The 17773-nt window shown below is 52.3% G+C and overlaps 1 protein-coding gene and 1 long non-coding RNA gene across 15 annotated transcripts in view; one reads left to right on the top strand and one right to left on the bottom strand.

The window, feature by feature from the left end:
- Positions 1–8559: 8559 nt before the first annotated feature.
- On the bottom strand, positions 8560–11620 carry LOC115892357. Its single transcript, XR_004052248.1, has 3 exons — positions 11480–11620; positions 11214–11336; positions 8560–9978 (listed from the first exon to the last, which is right to left on the bottom strand). It is a non-coding gene; the product is annotated as an uncharacterized LOC115892357 (long non-coding RNA).
- A 126-nt stretch (positions 11621–11746) lies between these two features.
- The window catches only part of POU2F2 (POU class 2 homeobox 2), a 48042-nt gene continuing 42015 nt past the window's right edge, over positions 11747–17773 (top strand). For 12 of the 14 annotated variants that reach the window (XR_004060458.1, XM_030942797.1, XM_030942804.1 and 9 more), the window contains exon 1: positions 11747–11855. Coding sequence is in view for 11 of the 14 variants with exons in the window: in XM_030942797.1 (XP_030798657.1) it covers positions 11828–11855 (28 nt within the window). In the remaining 3 variants the exon portion in view is untranslated. Of the gene's footprint in view, positions 11856–13686; positions 13844–17773 lie in introns of all 14 variants that reach the window. The other 2 variants (XM_030942799.1, XM_030942798.1) reach the window with 1 other exon arrangement.

Below are 17773 nucleotides of genomic sequence, written 5' to 3' on the forward strand. Positions count from 1 at the left end.
TAATGTACAGTTTAATGAATTTTTTCCTTTTTTTAAGGCAGAGTCTTGCTCTGTTGCCCAGGGTGGAATGCAGCAGTGTGATCTCGGCTCACTGCAACCTCTGCCCCCCAGGTTCAAGCCTCAGCCTCCCGAGTAGCTGGGATTACAAGCATGCACCACCACACCCAGCTAATTTTTTGTATTTTTAGCAGAGACAGGGTTTCACCATGTTGGCCAGGCTGGTCTCAAACTCCTGGCTTCAAGTGACCCAGCCTCAGCCTCCCAAAGTACTGGCATTACAGGCGTGAGCCACCACACCTGACCAGTTTAATGAATCTTGATCGAGTGAACATCTGTGCATTCACCACTTGGGTGGAGATGTCAAAAGCACCCAGAAACCCCACCCCATGTGACCCTTTCCAAACATACTCCTTCCTCCCTGCTGGAGGTAACTACAATTCTCACTTTTGGGGTCATCATTTATTTGATTTTCTGCATGTGTATCATTTGATATGTTCTAATTTTAATTTAAAAAGAAATGAGTACAGGCCAGGCACAGTGGCTCATGCCTGAAACCCCAGCAGGTAGGGAGGCTGAGGGAGGAGGATCATTTGAGCCCAGGAGTTCAAGACCAGCCCATGCAACATGTTGAAATCCTGTCTCTACCAAAAAGTACAAAAATTAGCGGGGTGTGGTAGCATGCGCCTGTAGTCCCAGCTACTCAGAAGGCTGAGGTGGGAGGATTGCTTGCTGGGAGGTTGCAGTGAGCTGAGACTGCACCACTGCACTCCAGCCTGGTTGACAAAGTGAGACGACCCTGTCTCAAAAACAAAAACAAAAACCCAAACCCCAACCCCCCACCAAAAAACAAGTACAATCTCATTATAAAAACTAAAGTGATGGCCAGGCACGGTGGTTCACACCTGTAATCCCAGCACTTTGGGAGGCCGAAGCAGGAGGATCACAAGGTCAGGAAATTGAGACCATCCTGGCTAACATGGTGAAACCCCATCTCTACCGAAAATACAAAAATTTAGCTAGGTGTGGTGGCATGCGCCTGTAATCCCAGCTATTCGAGAGGCTGAGGCAGGAGAATCCCTTGAACCTGGGAGGCAGAGGTTGCAGTGAGCTGAGATCACGCCACTACGCTCCAGCCTGGGCGACAGAATGAGACTCCATCTAAAAACAAACAAACAAACAAGCAAAAACTGAATTTATTACAGAAGAGGTTATAATTAATTACCTTCCAGACCATTTTTTCTGCATTGCCTTAATACTTGTGCACCCATAGAAAAGATATAGTTTTTAAAAATAGATGTGTGTGTTTTACATCAATGATATCAAATTGGATAAATTGTTCTGCAACTTGCTTTTTCACTCAACCGTGTCTTGGAGAACTTTTCATGTCCGCACCCATAGATCAGTCTCATTCTCTTTCATAACTGCATAATATTCCTGAGTATGAATGTATTATAATTTACTTAGCCACTGGCCTATTGGTGACATCTAGACTGTTTCTTATTTTTCTCAACCTCAAATCTTGATGTAGTTAGTGAACATGTTTGTTCTTAGGGCATGGTGGCAAGTATTATATTTAAGATTAATTAAGTTCCTGGCCAGGCATGGTGGCTCTTGCCTGTAATCCCAGCACTTTGGGAGGCCAAGGCAGGCGGATCACTTGAGGTCGGGAGTTTGAGACCAGCCTACCAACATGGAGAAAACCCATCTCTACTAAAAATACAAAATTAGCCAGGCGTGGTGGTGCATGCCTGTAATCCCAGCTACTCGGGAGGCTGAGGCAGAAGAATCGCTTGAACCCAGGAGGCAGAGTTTGCAGTAAGCCAAGATTGCGCCATTGCACTCCAGCCTGGGCAAGAAGAGCAAGACTCCGTCTCAAAAAAAAAAAGAAAAAAAAAAGATTGGCCGGGCGCGGTGGCTCAAGCCTGTAATCCCAGCACTTTGGGAGGCCGAGACGGGTGGATCACGAGGTCAGGAGATCCAGACCATCCTGGTCTACACGGTGAAACCCCGTCTCTACTAAAAAAAATACAAAAAACTAGCTGGGCGAGACGGCGGGCGCCTGTAGTCCCAGCTACTCGGGAGGCTGAGGCAGGAGAATGGCGTAAACCCGGGAGGCGGAGCTTGCAGTGAGCCGAGATCGCGCCACTGCACTCCAGCCTGGGTGACAGAGCTAGACTCCGTCTCAAAAAAAAAAAAAAAAAAAAAAAAAAAAGATTAATTAAGTTCCTGTCAGCCAATGTTACTGCCTCCATTTCACAGATGAGGAGCCTGAGGCTTAGAGAGGGAAGTCACCTGCCCAGAGTCACACAGCAAGTGAACCCTCCAGATTCCAAACCCTCGTCTGATTGACGCCCAAACTATTCATTATGTGCACCTGTATAGATGGTTAACCATCTGCAGGGCAGTTGTCCTTACCCAACAAACATTCGTGGAGCCTTGGCTAAATGCAGGCCCAGTGCTGGGCTCTGAGTCTACAAGAACATGTCAAACTGAGCCCTGTTCTCAAGGAGCTCACAGTCTGTAGGGACAGCCTCACTGGGGGTGATTCAGTGCAGTACCATTAGTGCTAAAGCCCAAGGGTACTGCCTGGAGCTGTGGCAAGACTGAGGTCAGGGAAGGCTTCCAGAGAGAGGAGATCTGAGCAGAGGCTGGTGTGTACAGAATTTGTGTTAGACAAAGCAGGCATGAGGGATGGGACACATAGGGGAGCCCAAGTTATTGAACAGAGGAGAAAGGCGAGCTCTGAGGGTGAGATAGCTGAGGAGGTTGAGAGGCACCATATCCATTTGGGTTTGGAGAGCCAGCCTTGGATTTTATTCTGTGGACCATGGGTGCCTGGAAGGATTTATTCATTCAACAAGTAAGGTTCAAGCATCAACTATATGCCAGGCACTGTTAAAGCACCAAGAATACCACAGTGAACAAGACAGAAAAGGACACCTGTCTTCAGAGAGCTTACATTTTAGAGGGTGAAAGAGACAGTAAAGCAAATAGGTGGCAATTGAATTTCAGAGTGCTCTGAAGGAAATAAAATTGGGAATGGAGCGGAACATGACTAGGGAGGGTTTCTCTGAGGAGTGGCATTTGAGCAGAGTCTTGAAGGATGAGAGGAAGGGGAGGAGGTGGGGAACAGCATTCACAGGGGCTGGCAAGGTTGAAGGCCCCATGTTGGGGACAAAATTAGCTTCCTCCAGTGTGTCTGGGGTCTGGTACTGCCGTGGCCAGAGGGGAAGTCCTGTAGGGCCCTGGAGGCCACAGTAAGGGGACTGGGTTTGTCCTGGGGGCAGCATGGCTGGAGGGCTCTGGACCAAGGCCACGGGCTCTTGCTTTTCAGCCTTTGGACAGCTCCCTGCACTGGGGTGACAGCGGCGGCCTCTGAGCCTGCAGAATTGGTGCTGGGCGAGTGGGAGCTAGAGAACAGAAAGTGTGCACATGGGTTGTGGAAAGCCTGTGGGGCTGGGGGCTCCTGGGCCAAGGGTGGAGCCTCATTGAGGAAGACCCAGGGCCAGGCGCCTGCTCCCACAGGTCATTCGGAGACCCAGGTGAGCACATGGCAGTGGATGCCAAGGGACCCTGTTCCTGGGGGATCTGCAGTCTAAGTGAGACTCGCACAAGCCAGATTGAGGAGCAGCGAGCTCAACACAGCAGCTGAAGCACAAGCTTTGGGGTCAGCAAGCCTCTGGGTTCACCCCAGCCTCATTGTGTGACTGTGGGCCTCAGCTTCTTCATCTTTAAAGTGGGGATGATAATGGTCTCTCCCTCATAAGATGACAGTGAGAAGTAAATGGGTTGCTGAGTATGCCCAGCCAGGGCATCCTTAGAGTAGGCTGGCCATGCTTTACCTCCCTATTGGCAGTGGTTGGTTGAGCCATCAGTCCATCTCACCTGTTCTTGTTTCTTTCAAGCTATATAGAATGTTAGATCTGGGGCCGGGCACCATGGCTCATGCCTGTAATCCCAGCACTTTGAGAGGCTGAGTTGGGTGGATCACTTGAGGTCAGGAGTTTGAGATCAGCTTGGCCAACATGGTGAAACCCTATCTCTACTAAAAATATAAAAATTAGCTGGGCATGGTGGCGCGTGGTTGTAGTGCCAGCTACTTGAAAGGCTGAGGCAAGAGAATCACTTGAACCCAGGAGGTAGAGGTTGCAGTTAGCCAATAAATAAATAAATAAATAAACTAAACTAATTTTTTTAGCTGGAAGTAGTCTTAGAGTGCTTCTCCAGCCCATCTCAGACATATATCTGGGGAAACAAGTCCAGGGAGTTCAGGGGGCTGGCCCTAGGTTACTAGAGGGCGAATTTCAGAACAGAGACTGGTTGGTCTTCTTTTGTTTGTTTGTTTGTTTTTGAGAGACAGAGTCTCGCTCTGTCACCCAGGCTGGAGTAGAGTGGCGTGATCTTGGCCCACTGTAACCTCTGCCTTCTGGGTTCAAGTGAGTCGCCTGCCTCAGTTTCCCAAGTAGCTGGGACTACAGGGATGTGCCACCATGCCCAGCTAATTTTTTTATTTTTTAGTAGAGATGGGGTTTCACTATATGTTGGCCAGGCTGGTCTTGAACACCTGACCTCAGATGATCTGCCCTCATTGACCTCGCAAAGTGCTGGGATTACAGGTGTGAGCCACCACGCCCAGCCGGTTAGTCTTCTTTTATCTTCCTTGAGCCACATCACAGTGCTTCTTTTCTTACATGAGGAGAACTGGGAATTCTGGTGAATGTGGAAAATTGGCTGTGGTGGGGAGATATGATGAGGAATGTTTGTGTCCATGTGAATTTGTTAAGTATCTGCTGGCTTCCTGGTCCACAGACCTTGCTTCTTGGAAGATGCTGCTTCCTGACTTTCCCCCAGGAACTGACCCAAGTGAGTTCCCCATTCTGCTTCCCTTCTCACTGTCTTTCAGTGATGGCCTTGCATTCACCCAGCCACCCCAGCCCAGCACCCACTTCCCATATCCTGTTCCTGTAGACTCCAGCTTGAATGTCATCCTAATCCTCATCCTAATCCTCATGACTCCATTCTCCCCTCCCGCCTTGGACCGCTTTCCCAGCCTCCCCACTGGTCATCCTGCTTCCAGATTCCATGCTACCAGCCTGTCCCCACATTTGTCCCCAGTAGAACTTCCTTACACAGAATGCTTCCACACAGAAGCCTTCCACCTGCAACTTCAAATCCAACCTCAAAGCAACTTGAGGACAAACTTAGGAAAGCCAAATTTTGTAGTTTTAGTAGAGATAGGGTTTCGCCATGTTGACCAGGCTGATCTCAAACTCCTGACCTCAAGTGATCCACCCACCTCAGCCTCCCAAAATGCTGGGATTAAAGGCATGAGCCACCGTGCCCGGCCCCAGCTCTAACTTTCTATAGCCTGAAAGAAACAAGAACGGGTGAGATGGACTGATGGCTCAATTGGCCACTGACAAAGTTTGTCCCCACCTTGGGGTATTCAACCTTGGCAACCCCCTTGAATGCTGCTTCCCACCTCCTGCCCTTCCTTTCATCCTTCAGGACCTCAGGTCCTACCCTGATCTTTCTTACCTGAGCTTAAGCTCTTCCACCTGCCCCAATCTTCTGTGGCAGGAAAGGTACTTTAACGTACCTGGACCTCATTCTTGACTTCTCCGTGACTCCCACGCCCCACATTCAGCCAATCACCAATTCTTGCTTCTTGTCACCATCACCGGATGGTGATGTGGAACTCATCAGCTTCCTCACACTGACCCCCACACCCCATCCTTTGGCTCTTCACTGCGGCCTCCAAAGCAGCCAGGATTGTCACAAAAGTGTTCACAGAACGACGCCACTCCCCTGCTTGAAACCTTCTGAGGTGTCCCACTGTTCTTGAAGTCGCACATTCAAGGCCCTGTGTGGTCTGGCCCTGGCCATCTCACCGCCTCATACCTCATCTCCTATCTTCTCTTCTTTGTTCACTCTGCTCCAGCTCTATAGGCCTCCTTTCTGGTCTTGGAATTGCCACGCTGTTTGCTGCCATGGGGCCATCGCCTCCTCTGTTCCCATTGCCTGGAGTGTCTTCTTTCACATTCTTTGCCTCAAGAATGCTGTGTCCAATTGCTATGTAAATGTCACTTCCTTGGGACAGTTTTCTGCAACATGCCACCCTTTGTTTACATCAGGTATCCTCCTTCTACTATTTTTTTAAGAGTCAGGGTCTCTCTCTGTCACCCAGGCTGGAGTGCAGTGGCATGATCGTAGCTCACTGCAGCCTTGACCTCAAACAATCTTCCCACCTCAGCCTCTCGAGTAGCTGGGACTACAGACACATACCACCACACCCAGCTAAGTTAAAATAATTTTTTTTTTGTAGGGATGGGGTCTCGATATGTTGTCCAGACTGGTCGGAAACCCTTGGTGTCAAGCAACTCTTCCACCTCAGCCTCTCAAAGCGCCAGGATTACAGGTGTGAGCCACCATGCCCAGCCCCTTCTCTACCTATTCTTGAAATCACTTTTCCTAACTTAGAATTACATATTTATTTGATGGCTTTTTATTTTTTATTTGATTGATTGATTTATTTATTTTAGAGATTGGGTCTTGCTCTGTTACCCAGGGTAGAGTGCAGTGGCGCCATCATAGCTCATTGCAGCCTTGAACTCCTGGGCTCAAGTGATCCTCCTGCTTTACCCTCCAGAGGAGCTGAGACTACAGGGATATGCCACCACGCCTGGCTAGTTGATAACTTTAAAAAATTGTTTATCCCCCAAAGTCTATAAGCTCTATGGAGTGCTTTTAACCACTATATTCTCTGAGCTTAGCAATGGCTTAGCACAGAATAGCATTTATTGGATACTTATTGAGTGATAAATTACCAAGGTATTTTTTTTTTTTTTTTTTTTTTTTTTTTTTTTTTTTTTTTTTTTTTGAGACGGAGTCTCGCTCTGTCGCCCAGGCTGGAGTGCAGTGGCCGGATCTCAGCTCACTGCAAGCTCCGCCTCCCGGGTTCACGCCATTCTCCTGCCTCAGCCTCCCGAGTAGCTGGGACTACAGGCGCCCGCCAGGTCGCCCGGCTAGTTTTTTGTATTTTTAGTAGAGACGGGGTTTCACCGTGTTAGCCAGGATGGTCTTGATCTCCTGACCTCGTGATCCGCCCGTCTCGGCCTCCCAAAGTGCTGGGATTACAGGCTTGAGCCACCGCGCCCGGCCAACCAAGGTATTTTTATCCACTCCAGTCTTCCTCTCAGACCGTTAGCTCCTTGAGGTCAGATTTTAGATCTAGCTCACCTCTGGGTCCTCAGCTCCTGGCACGGGGCTTGGCACTGAGGGATATGAGGAAATGTTTGAACTGAAGGAAATGGGAAAGGGTTGGCCCACCTTCAGCCAGGAGCTGATGGGATCAGGAGTCTAGTGCATTGCCATATATCAAGAAACTGACTTGAAGGCTGTGGGCATCGGGCTGTGAGCTGCAGAGGTATTCCAGCATTGCTGACTGGACAAGGAATGGCTGACTGTTGCGGTTGTCTCCTGAAGGATGGGGAGCATTTCACGCTTCCAAGAAGGAGCTCCATGGCTCAGTACAAAGAGATCAAGCTGTCAGGGAAACAGACCTGGGCTTAAATCCTGACTCCACCACTCACACTGTGTGATTTGGGGCAGGAGACTTCACCTTTCTGAGGCTCAATTTGTTAGTAAAATGAGGATGATAGCAGACCTTACCTCCTCAGACTGTCATAAAGACTTAGAAGTAATGTATTGATTCAAATAGCACAGAGTAGGCCGAACACAGTGGCTCATGACTATAATCTTGGCACTTTGGGAGGCTGAGGCGGGTGGATGGCTTTGAGCCCAGGAGTTCCGAGACCAGCCTGGGCAACATGGCAAAACCATGTCTCTACTAAAAGTACAAAACTAGCTGGCTGTGGTGGTGCACGCCTGTGGTCCCAGCTATCTGGGAGGCTGAGGTGGGAGGATGGCATGAGCCTGGGAGGCAGAGGTTGCAGTGAGCCGAGATTGTGCCATTGCACTCCAGCCCCAGCCTGGGTGACAGAGCCAGACAGTCTAAAAAAAAAAAAAAAAAAAAGGAAAGCATAGACAGCAATGCTGTGGTGGCTGCTGCTCATTATGAAGACAAAGAGGAAGATACATTTTAAGTCTCGGAATGCTGGATATTCCTAAACAGAACTTGACTTTGACTTAGGGCTGCTGGAGAAGCAAAGGGGCTCTTCGGGTCGAGGGCAAAGCAGGTGTGTAAACAGAAAATAGGCTTAAGGCTGGGTGTGGTGGCTCATGTCTGTAATCCCACCACTTTGGGAGGCCGAGGTGGATGGATCACATGATCTCAGGAGTTTGAGACCAGTTTGGCCAACATGGTAAAACCCCATCTCTCCTAAAAATACAAAAATTAGCTTGGCCTAGTGGTGCGCATATGTAATCGCGGCTACTCGGGAAGCTGAGGAGGCATGAGACTTGCTTGAACCCAGGAGGTGGAGGTTGCAGTGATCTGGGATCGTGCCATTGCACTCTAGCCTGGGCAACAGAGTGAGACTCTGTCTCAAAAAAAAAAAAAAAAAAAGAAAAAAAAAAGAAAAAAAAAAGAGCCTGGACTTTAAAAATAAAGCTAAAGCTTAATTTAATTTTTTAAAAAAGGGGAAATAGGCTTGAGTCCAGAAGCCAGGAAAGTGGGCAAGAGTGGCAAGCAGTGTCTAGGGTGGGCCAGAGCTGAAGCTGGGCATGGTTTGAGGGTATCTGAGGCCCACTGTGGGACCACATGGCCCTGCAGCAGGAGCAGACACACATCTCTTTGTGTATGTGTTTGTCTGCCACCCCTGTCATCCTGTTTTCCTGCTTGTTTGGGTCTCTAAGTTAGCTTTCCCTAACCCCCAGAGGTTGCCCCTGGCCTGGGTGCTGCTGAAGCCCCGTGTGCTTAGATGCAGCAAGGAGACTGGGCAGAGGGAGGTGGGTGTCATTGAGTCTTGGGCCCAAGTTAATCTCCTGGCCCAGCCATGGACTCGGAGTGTGGCCTGAGGCTTGGTCTCTCTGTCTCCTGACAAGCTAGGGGTCTGAGGGGCCTCTCTGAGCTCCTACATGCTATAGCCCTACAGATGAGGGCAGTGCCTATGGGGAAAGAACCCTTGGGTCCCCTCACAGAGCAAGGATGATGCTGGGGGCTGAGTAGAGAGATCGCCAAAGCAGCAGGCATTTAGAGAGAGGCTGGGGAACTGAGCCACAGAGAGGATCCCCAGGGGTGGCCAAGAGGAAGAGGCCACGGCTGGGGGGCCCTGAAGGGGTGAAGAATCTCGCTCTGCTGTCCCCGGTGGGCTGGCTGCTCCCCCCCACCACTCCCCGCTGGGCCCCCGGGGGACCTCGCTCTAATAATGTATTTGATCGACTCGCCGGCCGCGTACAAGCGATTATTGTCTTGTCGGGAGTCAAACGTATCGATCCAGCGAGAAATATGAGCGGAGCAATGGGGCCCGCGTGTCAGTTACCAGCCCCGCTGGCCCTGGGGAGCCCCCTACGTCTCCTTTAATTACCGCTCAGCCCTGAGCCCAGCCTGGCCTCCCCTGTGCTGCCTCCCTCCTAGCTCCCTGCACCTCAAGGGGCCCCCACTGCTTCCCAGCTCCCATGCCCTACCTGCCTCACTCAGCATGGCTCGAGGCCTCTTCTGTGGCAACGAGGCCATCATCTCCCCTGCCTGAGCCTCACCGTTCCGGCTGCCAGGTTGTACCCACTCAGTGTGTTCCAAACTCCGTCCCTCTATCCTCTCTCAGGCAGGCCCATCCTCCTTCAGGATGCCCTCACCAGGCCCAGCTCTGGTCTGAGGCACTGAGAATGGAGCCAGCATAGGAGGCGAGAGGTATGGGGTTGTTTCATCTTTCAGGGAGTGTATGCAGCCTTCCCTGGCTCCAGGACTGAACTGCAGACCTGGCCGTGCTGGAAGTGGGTGGTCCTTCTCTGCCGGCTCTAGGGGGCTGGAATGGGGTCACGTCCAAAACCGTGTTCCTGACATGGATGATGTTGAATCTGTCCAGGGTGGAGCATAGGGGTGGCTGGTGAGGTTTTGCCCACCCCCCACAATGTCCTATAGCCCCATTTCCAAGCCCCCCAAAACAAATCCTAACTGAAAACAAAGCTTACTGCGTAAATGTCGCTTTGAGACAAGGCTCCAGTACCCACCGCCATTAGGCTGCTGTCGGGAAGACCCTCATGTATAGAAATCCTGTGGCCAGTTGCTGTGTCGTCTGTGGATATCCTCTGTGAAATGGCCTTTACAATACGGGATGTTGTGGAGTGTAGATGCCTGGAAACAGTCCCCTCTCGTGTGCATATATGAGAACTGCCAGTCCTTCCTGTTGTGCCCACCTGCCTGCCTGGGCGTGTCTGGGTGCACAGGGCACGTGTGCAGTCAGGGGAGGGCACTCCTGTAGTTTTGCCTGTAGTATGCCCTTTCCGAGTGTGCCTGTGTGTGAGTGGGTGTGAGTGGCCAGGAAGCATGCCTGGGCATATATGTGTAGAAGTGTCCTTGTGCCCATGGGTCCATGTGAGGGAGTAGAGCGGGTATCAGTATATGGGAGTGACCATCGTCAGCAGGGAGGGCTGGTGTTGGGGCCTGTGCATATAGATGTGTTCATGCACGTCTGTGTGTGCACACGTGTGTGTGTGAAGTGCTGTGGTCTGTAGAAATATTCGTGTGTGGGGGGGTGAGTCTAGGCGTCTGTGCGTGCACCTGTGGTTTAGGGGCCTCCCCAGCCACGGGGCGCAGCATGTCTTGCGGAGCCCAGGCGGGCAGGTGGGGTGTCTGGAGACACCAGGCAGCCCCACAGCCTCAGACCTCGGGACCAAGAGAAGGACTAGGGCAGCGGACTCGGGCGCGCCTTTGTCTGAGCTGCGGTGCGCCGGGAGTCCTGCGCCTTTGTGTGACCCTTGCAGGTGTGCGCGCGGGGGTGTTGGGGGGGTGTTGGGGAGGGGAGTGGAGGGAAGGGCTCCCTCCTCCGCAGCCGGCCCCGCCCTCCGGGCCATTGGCTGGGCGCTGCCGCCCTCTGGCGGGCTCGGAGGGAAGCGCTGAACTGGGAGCGCCGCAGCGCGAAGAGCCAGCTGGTAGCCAGGGGACCTGGTGCTCCCCTCCACCGGAGCCGCCTCGGGCGCCCGCATTTGGCCGGCGATTTATTGTAGCTCCAGGCCAAGTCCCCTACCCACCGTTCCCACTACCACTGCCCACGGGCACCACTTCCTCCCAGTGGTGACACCCAACAGCTCACCTGCAGATAGGCGCAGGGCTTGCTTGATCTTCCCTGCCGCGGCGTGCTTTAAGCTTCAACGCTTCTTGGCTCTGAGCCCTTGGGAAAGCTACTGCTCACCTCTCTGATCCTCAGTCTTTTCATCTGTAAAATGGAGCAAATAACAGTGACCACCTCATTGGAGATAGCACCTGTCAAAAGTGAGGCACAGGGTCAGGCATCAGCAAAGCCCTGTCTCCAATGAGCTGCTGGCTAGTGTTTTAATGTTGTTACTATTGTGGACCCACCTTCTCTCCCAGACCCATTCCCTGTCCCAGATTTGTTTGCCTCCATGGGGGCGATAGAAGTCAGGGGGCAACAGTTTCAGGCACCTCCCGGATCGCAGCTGTAGGAGTCGGCTCTTCTAGCCTGCCTATCCTCTGGCCCACTAGCCCCCACCCCCCAACACACACACATGATTTGGGATGGGCCAAGCTGCCGGGGCGGGTCTGTGGGCCAGGGTATTTTCCCTTCTGAAGGGGGCGGACCGGCCCTGTGGTTTCCTCCCTGAGTGACTTCCGGCAGGGAGGGTTCGGCCCCCAGAGAGGGTGGGGAGATGACACAGTTGTTCCCCCAGCCCTGGCGGGGCGGGCAGCATGGTTCACTCCAGCATGGGGGCTCCAGGTAAGGGGGCTGGTGCCTGCGCCACTGCTCAGAGGACAGGCAGCACATTTAGGTTTGCTCTGTGGGCCCTCCCTGCCCCTCCTCCTCAGCTGTCTCCATTGTCCTCTGTACTCTAGCAACTCCCTCTCTCCCATGCCGGGTCTCCTCCAACCCCCACAGCTCCTCCTTGCCCTCCTGTTCCACATCAGGCACTGGAACTTCCAACCTCTTCTCTTCTCTGTTGCCCTGTTCAGAAGGGTCTGGGACAGGAGGGAGGGAGCTGGGTGTTGGTAGCGGGCCCTCATGTGGAGAACCAGTGGGGTGGGTGACATGGGCGATCCTTGGATAAGGGCTGCAAAGGGATTGGAATGCCAAGTTGCTGGACTTGGGGGATGTCATTCCCTTTTGAGTGTGTGTGTGCACATCTGGTACGGGTGTGCGTGTGCGTGTGTGTGTGCAGTAGTTCTGAGTGCTCTGAGTGGGACTGCTCTGTGCTTGTGAGTGTGGGGGGCTGTTGTGTGTGGCATTGTGGGGTGATGTTCGCCTGGCTCACTTCTTCACCTCATTCACCTCAGACCTCACCTCCTCAGGGCAGCCTTCCCTGACCTCCCCATCTAAATTGGCACTGATCCTGTCACTCTCAGTCCCCTCACCCTGCTTTATCTTTTCTTCACAGCACTTATCACTGTTGGGAATTTCATTATGTGTTTGTTTGTGTGCTTATTAAATGCCTTCTCCACCAAATGTCAGTTGACTGAGTGAACATTGCGCGCCAGGCACGGTACAAGGTGGTGATGGCTGTCACTCAGCAGTGTTGATGGGAGTCTTAAATGAGATAATACATGTAGCATGCTTAGCACAGTGCCTGAAACATGGCAAGCACTCAGCCCTACATGCCTGTTTCATTTGTGGTTGTGTAGGCATGACCATGGGCGTGAGTCTTGGTTTGGTGGTATGTGCTGTCCTATATGTGCCATGGTGTGCAGGCACCCCCGTGTCCTCCACCAACACGTATCTATTGAGCAGTTCTGTCTTGGGTGTTGGAAATACAGTGGAAAGGGTAGCTCAGGTCTGTTCTCCTGGAGCTCCGAGTTTATTGGAGAAGACAGACCTGTCACCAATGACAGCACAGACAGGTCAGGGCTGGGATGGGGGAGGTCCAGGCAGAGGGGTCAGGGCTGGGATGGGGGAGGCCCAGGCAGAAGGGTCAGGGCTGGGGTGGGGGGCAGAGGCCAAGGGGTCAGGGGTGGGATGGGGAGACAAAGACACAGGGGTTGGGGCTGGGTTGAGGGAGGCCCAGGCAGAGGGGTCGGTGCTGGGGTGGGGGAGGCCCAGGTAGAGGGGCCAATACTGGGGTGGGGGAGGCTCAGGCAGAGGGGTCAGGGCTGGGATGGGGGGATGTAGGTAGAGTGGTTGGGGCTTGTATGGGGAGGCCCACACAGAGGGGTCAGGGCCAGGATAGGGGAACATAGGTAGAGGGATCGGGCCAGGACAGGGAGGTATTAGGGGATTGTAGGAGCCCTGAAAACATGTGATTTAGTTGGTGGAGTATCAAGGAGAGCTTCCTGGAGGAAGAGGGTGTCTGAGCAGGGATATGAAGGATGAGTGGGTATGAGCAAGCAAAGGCGGTGAGGAGAGGGGTGGGATGAAAAGAAGACTATTTGCAGGGTGACATGTGTTTATTTGTTGAGGTGACTGTGTATGCAACTGTGTATATGTATGTGTGTCCATACCGTGTAGACACAGAGATCCTGGGTGTCTGCTCCCACTGACTCATTCCTCTCTGGGGTTAAATGGGGACCTCAGAGGTGCTGAGCAGTAGGCTAAACTCTTTACTTGGGATTTCTCACAGAACAGCCCTGCCTGGGAAGACTGGGGTGGATTTTCCCTGCCTGGACATGAAATAATACACTGTGTGACTGTGGGCAGATCACTCACCCTGCCTGTTCTCAGACTCCACACCTGTGAACTGGGTTCAGAGGTCAGCCCTGGCCATCTTCCAGGATGAGGTGACTCTGGGTGTATGTGTGTGCACTTGTGTGTGTGCGCGTGTGTGACTCTGTGTGAACATGTGCATGTCTGGGTGTGTACCTCTGGCTGGACTGGTGTGACTTGGTGTGAGAACATGTGTAAGTACATGTGTGTAAGTACATGTGTGCGTACACATGTCTGAGTCTGTGAGTTACTGGGTATAGTATGTAGGGGGGTGTCTGTGTGTCTATCTGTGTTCGACTCCAGGTGTGTGAGTTTTGTGTACTTCTTGTGTGTGTCTGGCTGGCTGTGTGTCACTCAGTGTGACAGTGTGTGTAAGTGCATGTGTGTACACACATCTGGGTGTGTGTTTTGCATATATGCCCGTGGCATCATGTATGGGCATGTGTCGTATCTGCAAACCTGTTCATATTCCTGTCTGGAATCTGTACACATCTGTTTCTTGTAGTGTGTTGGTCAGGGCCTTGCCTGGCTGTGGCCATGGGGTGTGTACTGTTGGCAGCTCTTGCCTGCTGTCAGCGCAGCTGTGGGGCCACCCCTCTTGTTGTGTCTGCTGCCCATATCTCCATCCCTCCCTCCTGACAGCTCAGAAACGTTCACTCCCTTGAGGCCACCCAGGGACAGCTGTGGGGTGGGGAGGGGTGAGGTGCTGCTTCTGGGGAGGACGGGGACTCGGCCAGCTGGGCCCACAGAGGTTCCCGGCAGCACCAACCTGCCCACAGGGGCTCCCAGGCCGTACCCTTAATTGAAGCAGGCTGCGGAGGCAGGGGACCCAGGGGACAGGACAAGTGGGGCCAGGAGGGGTGAGGGGCAGTCCTTGGGTCCTCTATATTTAGCCCCATTTTCGGTAAGTGCTAACGAGAAGCTGGTCTAAGTCTGCTAAAACTGGCGGGGGGAAATGCAGAGGAGAAGTGAAAGTCCGGGGAGGGAGGAGTGGGAGGGCAGAGAGGACCCAGAGTCCTAGGCCTGGGGCAGTCGGGCAAGCGAGTGTGAGCTCAGGGCTGGGCAGCCCTGGTTGTGGAGGGGGGCCCTCTGACCTGAGGAAGGTGGGATTCAAGGGGCAACATGGCTCCAAGGGACCTAGTAGGGCTATGCATTGCTTTTTCTCTTCCAGTTCCCGTAAAATATTACACATTACCTATGATGAGGGGTGGAAATGGCCATACATAACCAACCAATTTTTTATGTGTGAATGAGGCTTTGAGAGGGGCTTCTGAAGGTGCCAGGGGATGGAGCACATTAGACTCACCTGGAGGGGGCTGGGTGTGGTGGCTTACACCTGTAATCCCAGCAGTTTGGGAGGTCGAGGTGGGCGGATCACTTGAGGTCAGGAGTTCGAGACCAGCCTGCCCAACATGGCGAAACTCTGTCTCTACTAAAAATACAAAAATTAGCCAGGCATGGTGGTGCATGCCTGTAATTGCAGCTACTCAGGAGGCTGAGGCAAGAGAATCGCTTGAACCCAGGAGGCAGAAGTTGCAGTGAGCCAAGATCATACCATTGTACTCCAGCCTAGGCGACAGTGAGACTCTGTCTAAAAAAAGAATCACCTGGAGGGACTTTTAAATATCTGGATGCCCAAGTCACACCCTGCACCACTGAAATCAGAGAGTCTAGGGTGGGAACAGGCATCAATATTTCTGTAGAGCTGAGTGACAGGCGATGGGCATCTGTGCCTGGGCTGAGGCTGAGGCTGAGCCATTTGATGGACCCTCTAAGTCCGTGGTTGCCAGTGCCCTGGAGTCTCTGTTAAGGCATCATTTGGCTTTTAGTCCACGGTGGAAATGGAGCTCCCTGTTCATTTCTGGTGGAAATAATCTGACCCTTCTCTCAGATTGAGCTCTGACAGGGGAGGTGGAAAGAGAAAGGACAAAGGGTAGCAGTTGGCCATTTCGTTGTGGCCCAGCCAAGTGTGGGGCAGGGGGTATGCAGGGATATGTAGGAGTGGTTGGGAGAATTTGGGGAGAATAAGGGTAACAGAATGGTGAAAAATTTTCCCTCAAACCATTCTTGTCTTTCCAGCCACTGTCCCTGCAGAGGAAATCTTACCTTAAAGATTTAAATTAAGATTTCTTAGGGATGTTGGGTGACAGTAGCAATAGGGGTTTGTTTTAGACAGGATTGGGCCCTGGTCAGTTAGGGGATTCCTAAATGCATTCATTCATTTCAAAGACATACTCCTAGGCCTGTGCAGCAATGACTCCAGCCTGGGCTCCTGTGGAGCCCACAGTTGGGGTGGAGGTCTCTGCCCGGGATGATCAGGATGTGATGGAGAACAGTACAGGGGTAGTGAAGCCCAGAGGAGACAGACACTGACCATCTGGGGAATCAGGGAGTACTTCGCAGAGGAGGTGACATGTGAGCTGGACCTTCAAGAGGAGCAAGAGTTTGCCAATAGAGAAGGAAAGGGTCATCCAAGTGGGAGAGGAGCAGAGGCAAAGGCCTGGGGGAGGGAGGTCAGGACCTTGGGGCCACTGATCCACATGTCTTCTGCTGGGCAGTGTTTAGGAAGCTGAGATCAGACCTGCCCTTGAAAAATTCCCGGTCTGATAGGGGAGACATACTGGGGCCCGGCTAGCTACAGTCAGCGTCTAAGACAGTGACAAGGGGACGTGCTAGGGTAGGGGGAGCTGGAGAGAGACCTGGCTGGGAGCTGGAGGCATCAAGGTGGTTGTTTCATAGAAAACAGAGCTTATGGCCGGGCGCAGTGGCTCACGCCTGTAATCCCAGCACTTTGGGAGACTGAGGCGGGTGGATCATGAGGTCAGGAGATTGAGAACATCCTGGCTAACACAGTGAAACCCCTTCTCTAATAAATATACAAAAATTAACTGGTCGTGGTGGCACACATCTGTAATCCCAGCTACTTGGGAGGCTGAGGCAGGGAACTGCTTGAACCCGGGAGACCTCCAGAGCTTGCGGTGAGCTGAGATTGCACCACTGCACTTTAGCCTGGGCAACACAGTGAGACTCCATGTCAAAAAAAAAAAAAAAAAAAAAAAAAGAAAAGAAAAGAAAACAGAGCTTATGCTGGGTTCTGAAGGATGAGTTGGGGGTCACCAGGTAGACAGATTGGGGAACAGTGTTCCAGGCAGAGGGAACAGCCCATGCCAAGGCCTCAGGAAATGTTTTATATGGCAGAGTGCAGGCTTGGTGCCTCACACCTGTAATCCCAGCACTTTGGGAGGACGTGGCAGGAAGATCATTTGAGCCCAGGAGTCTGAGACCAGCCTGGACAGCATAAAGAGACCCATCTCTACAAAAAAAATTTTTTTTTTTAATTAACTGGATGTGGTGGTGCACACCTGTGGTCCCAGCTACTCAGGAGGCTGGGACAGGAGGATAGCTTGACCCCAGTAGGTCGAGGCTGCAGTGAGCCTTCATTGTGCCACTGCATTCCAGCCTGGCTGACAGAGCAAGACTCTTGTCTTAAAAATAAATAAATACAATAAAATAAATAGCAGGGAGACAGTAGGACAGGGGTGGGAAGTAGTAGGAGACAGAGACTGCTGCAGAGAGGGACATTCAGCAAACAGTTACAACCTGTTCTGGGCTTGTGATGCTGGGGACCCAGTGATGAGTCAGACCAGGCCTGTTGCCTTGGTCTTGTGGGGAAGGAACCTGGACACAGACAGTCACAGCTGCGGGCTGAGGGATGGGACAGCAGGAGGGCAGGGGCTGTGAGAGGCCGTCTTAGTTTGCTAGGGCTTCCACAGCAAAGTACCACAGACTAGGTGACTGAAATAAGAGAAATTCATTCTCACAATTACGGAGGCTGTAAGTTAGAGAAGAGGAGAGGATGTCAGCAGGATTGGCCTCTTCCGAGGCCTCTCTTCTTGGCTTGTGGTCAGCTGGTCCTCTCCTGGGTCTTCATATGGTCTTCCCTCTGTTCCCATCTGTGACCTAATTTCTTCTCCTTCTCCTTCTCCTTCTTCCTTTCCTCCTCC

The sequence above is a fragment of the Rhinopithecus roxellana genome, chromosome 12, assembly GCF_007565055.1.
Source record: "Rhinopithecus roxellana isolate Shanxi Qingling chromosome 12, ASM756505v1, whole genome shotgun sequence".
Classification (NCBI taxonomy): Eukaryota; Metazoa; Chordata; class Mammalia; order Primates; family Cercopithecidae; genus Rhinopithecus; species Rhinopithecus roxellana.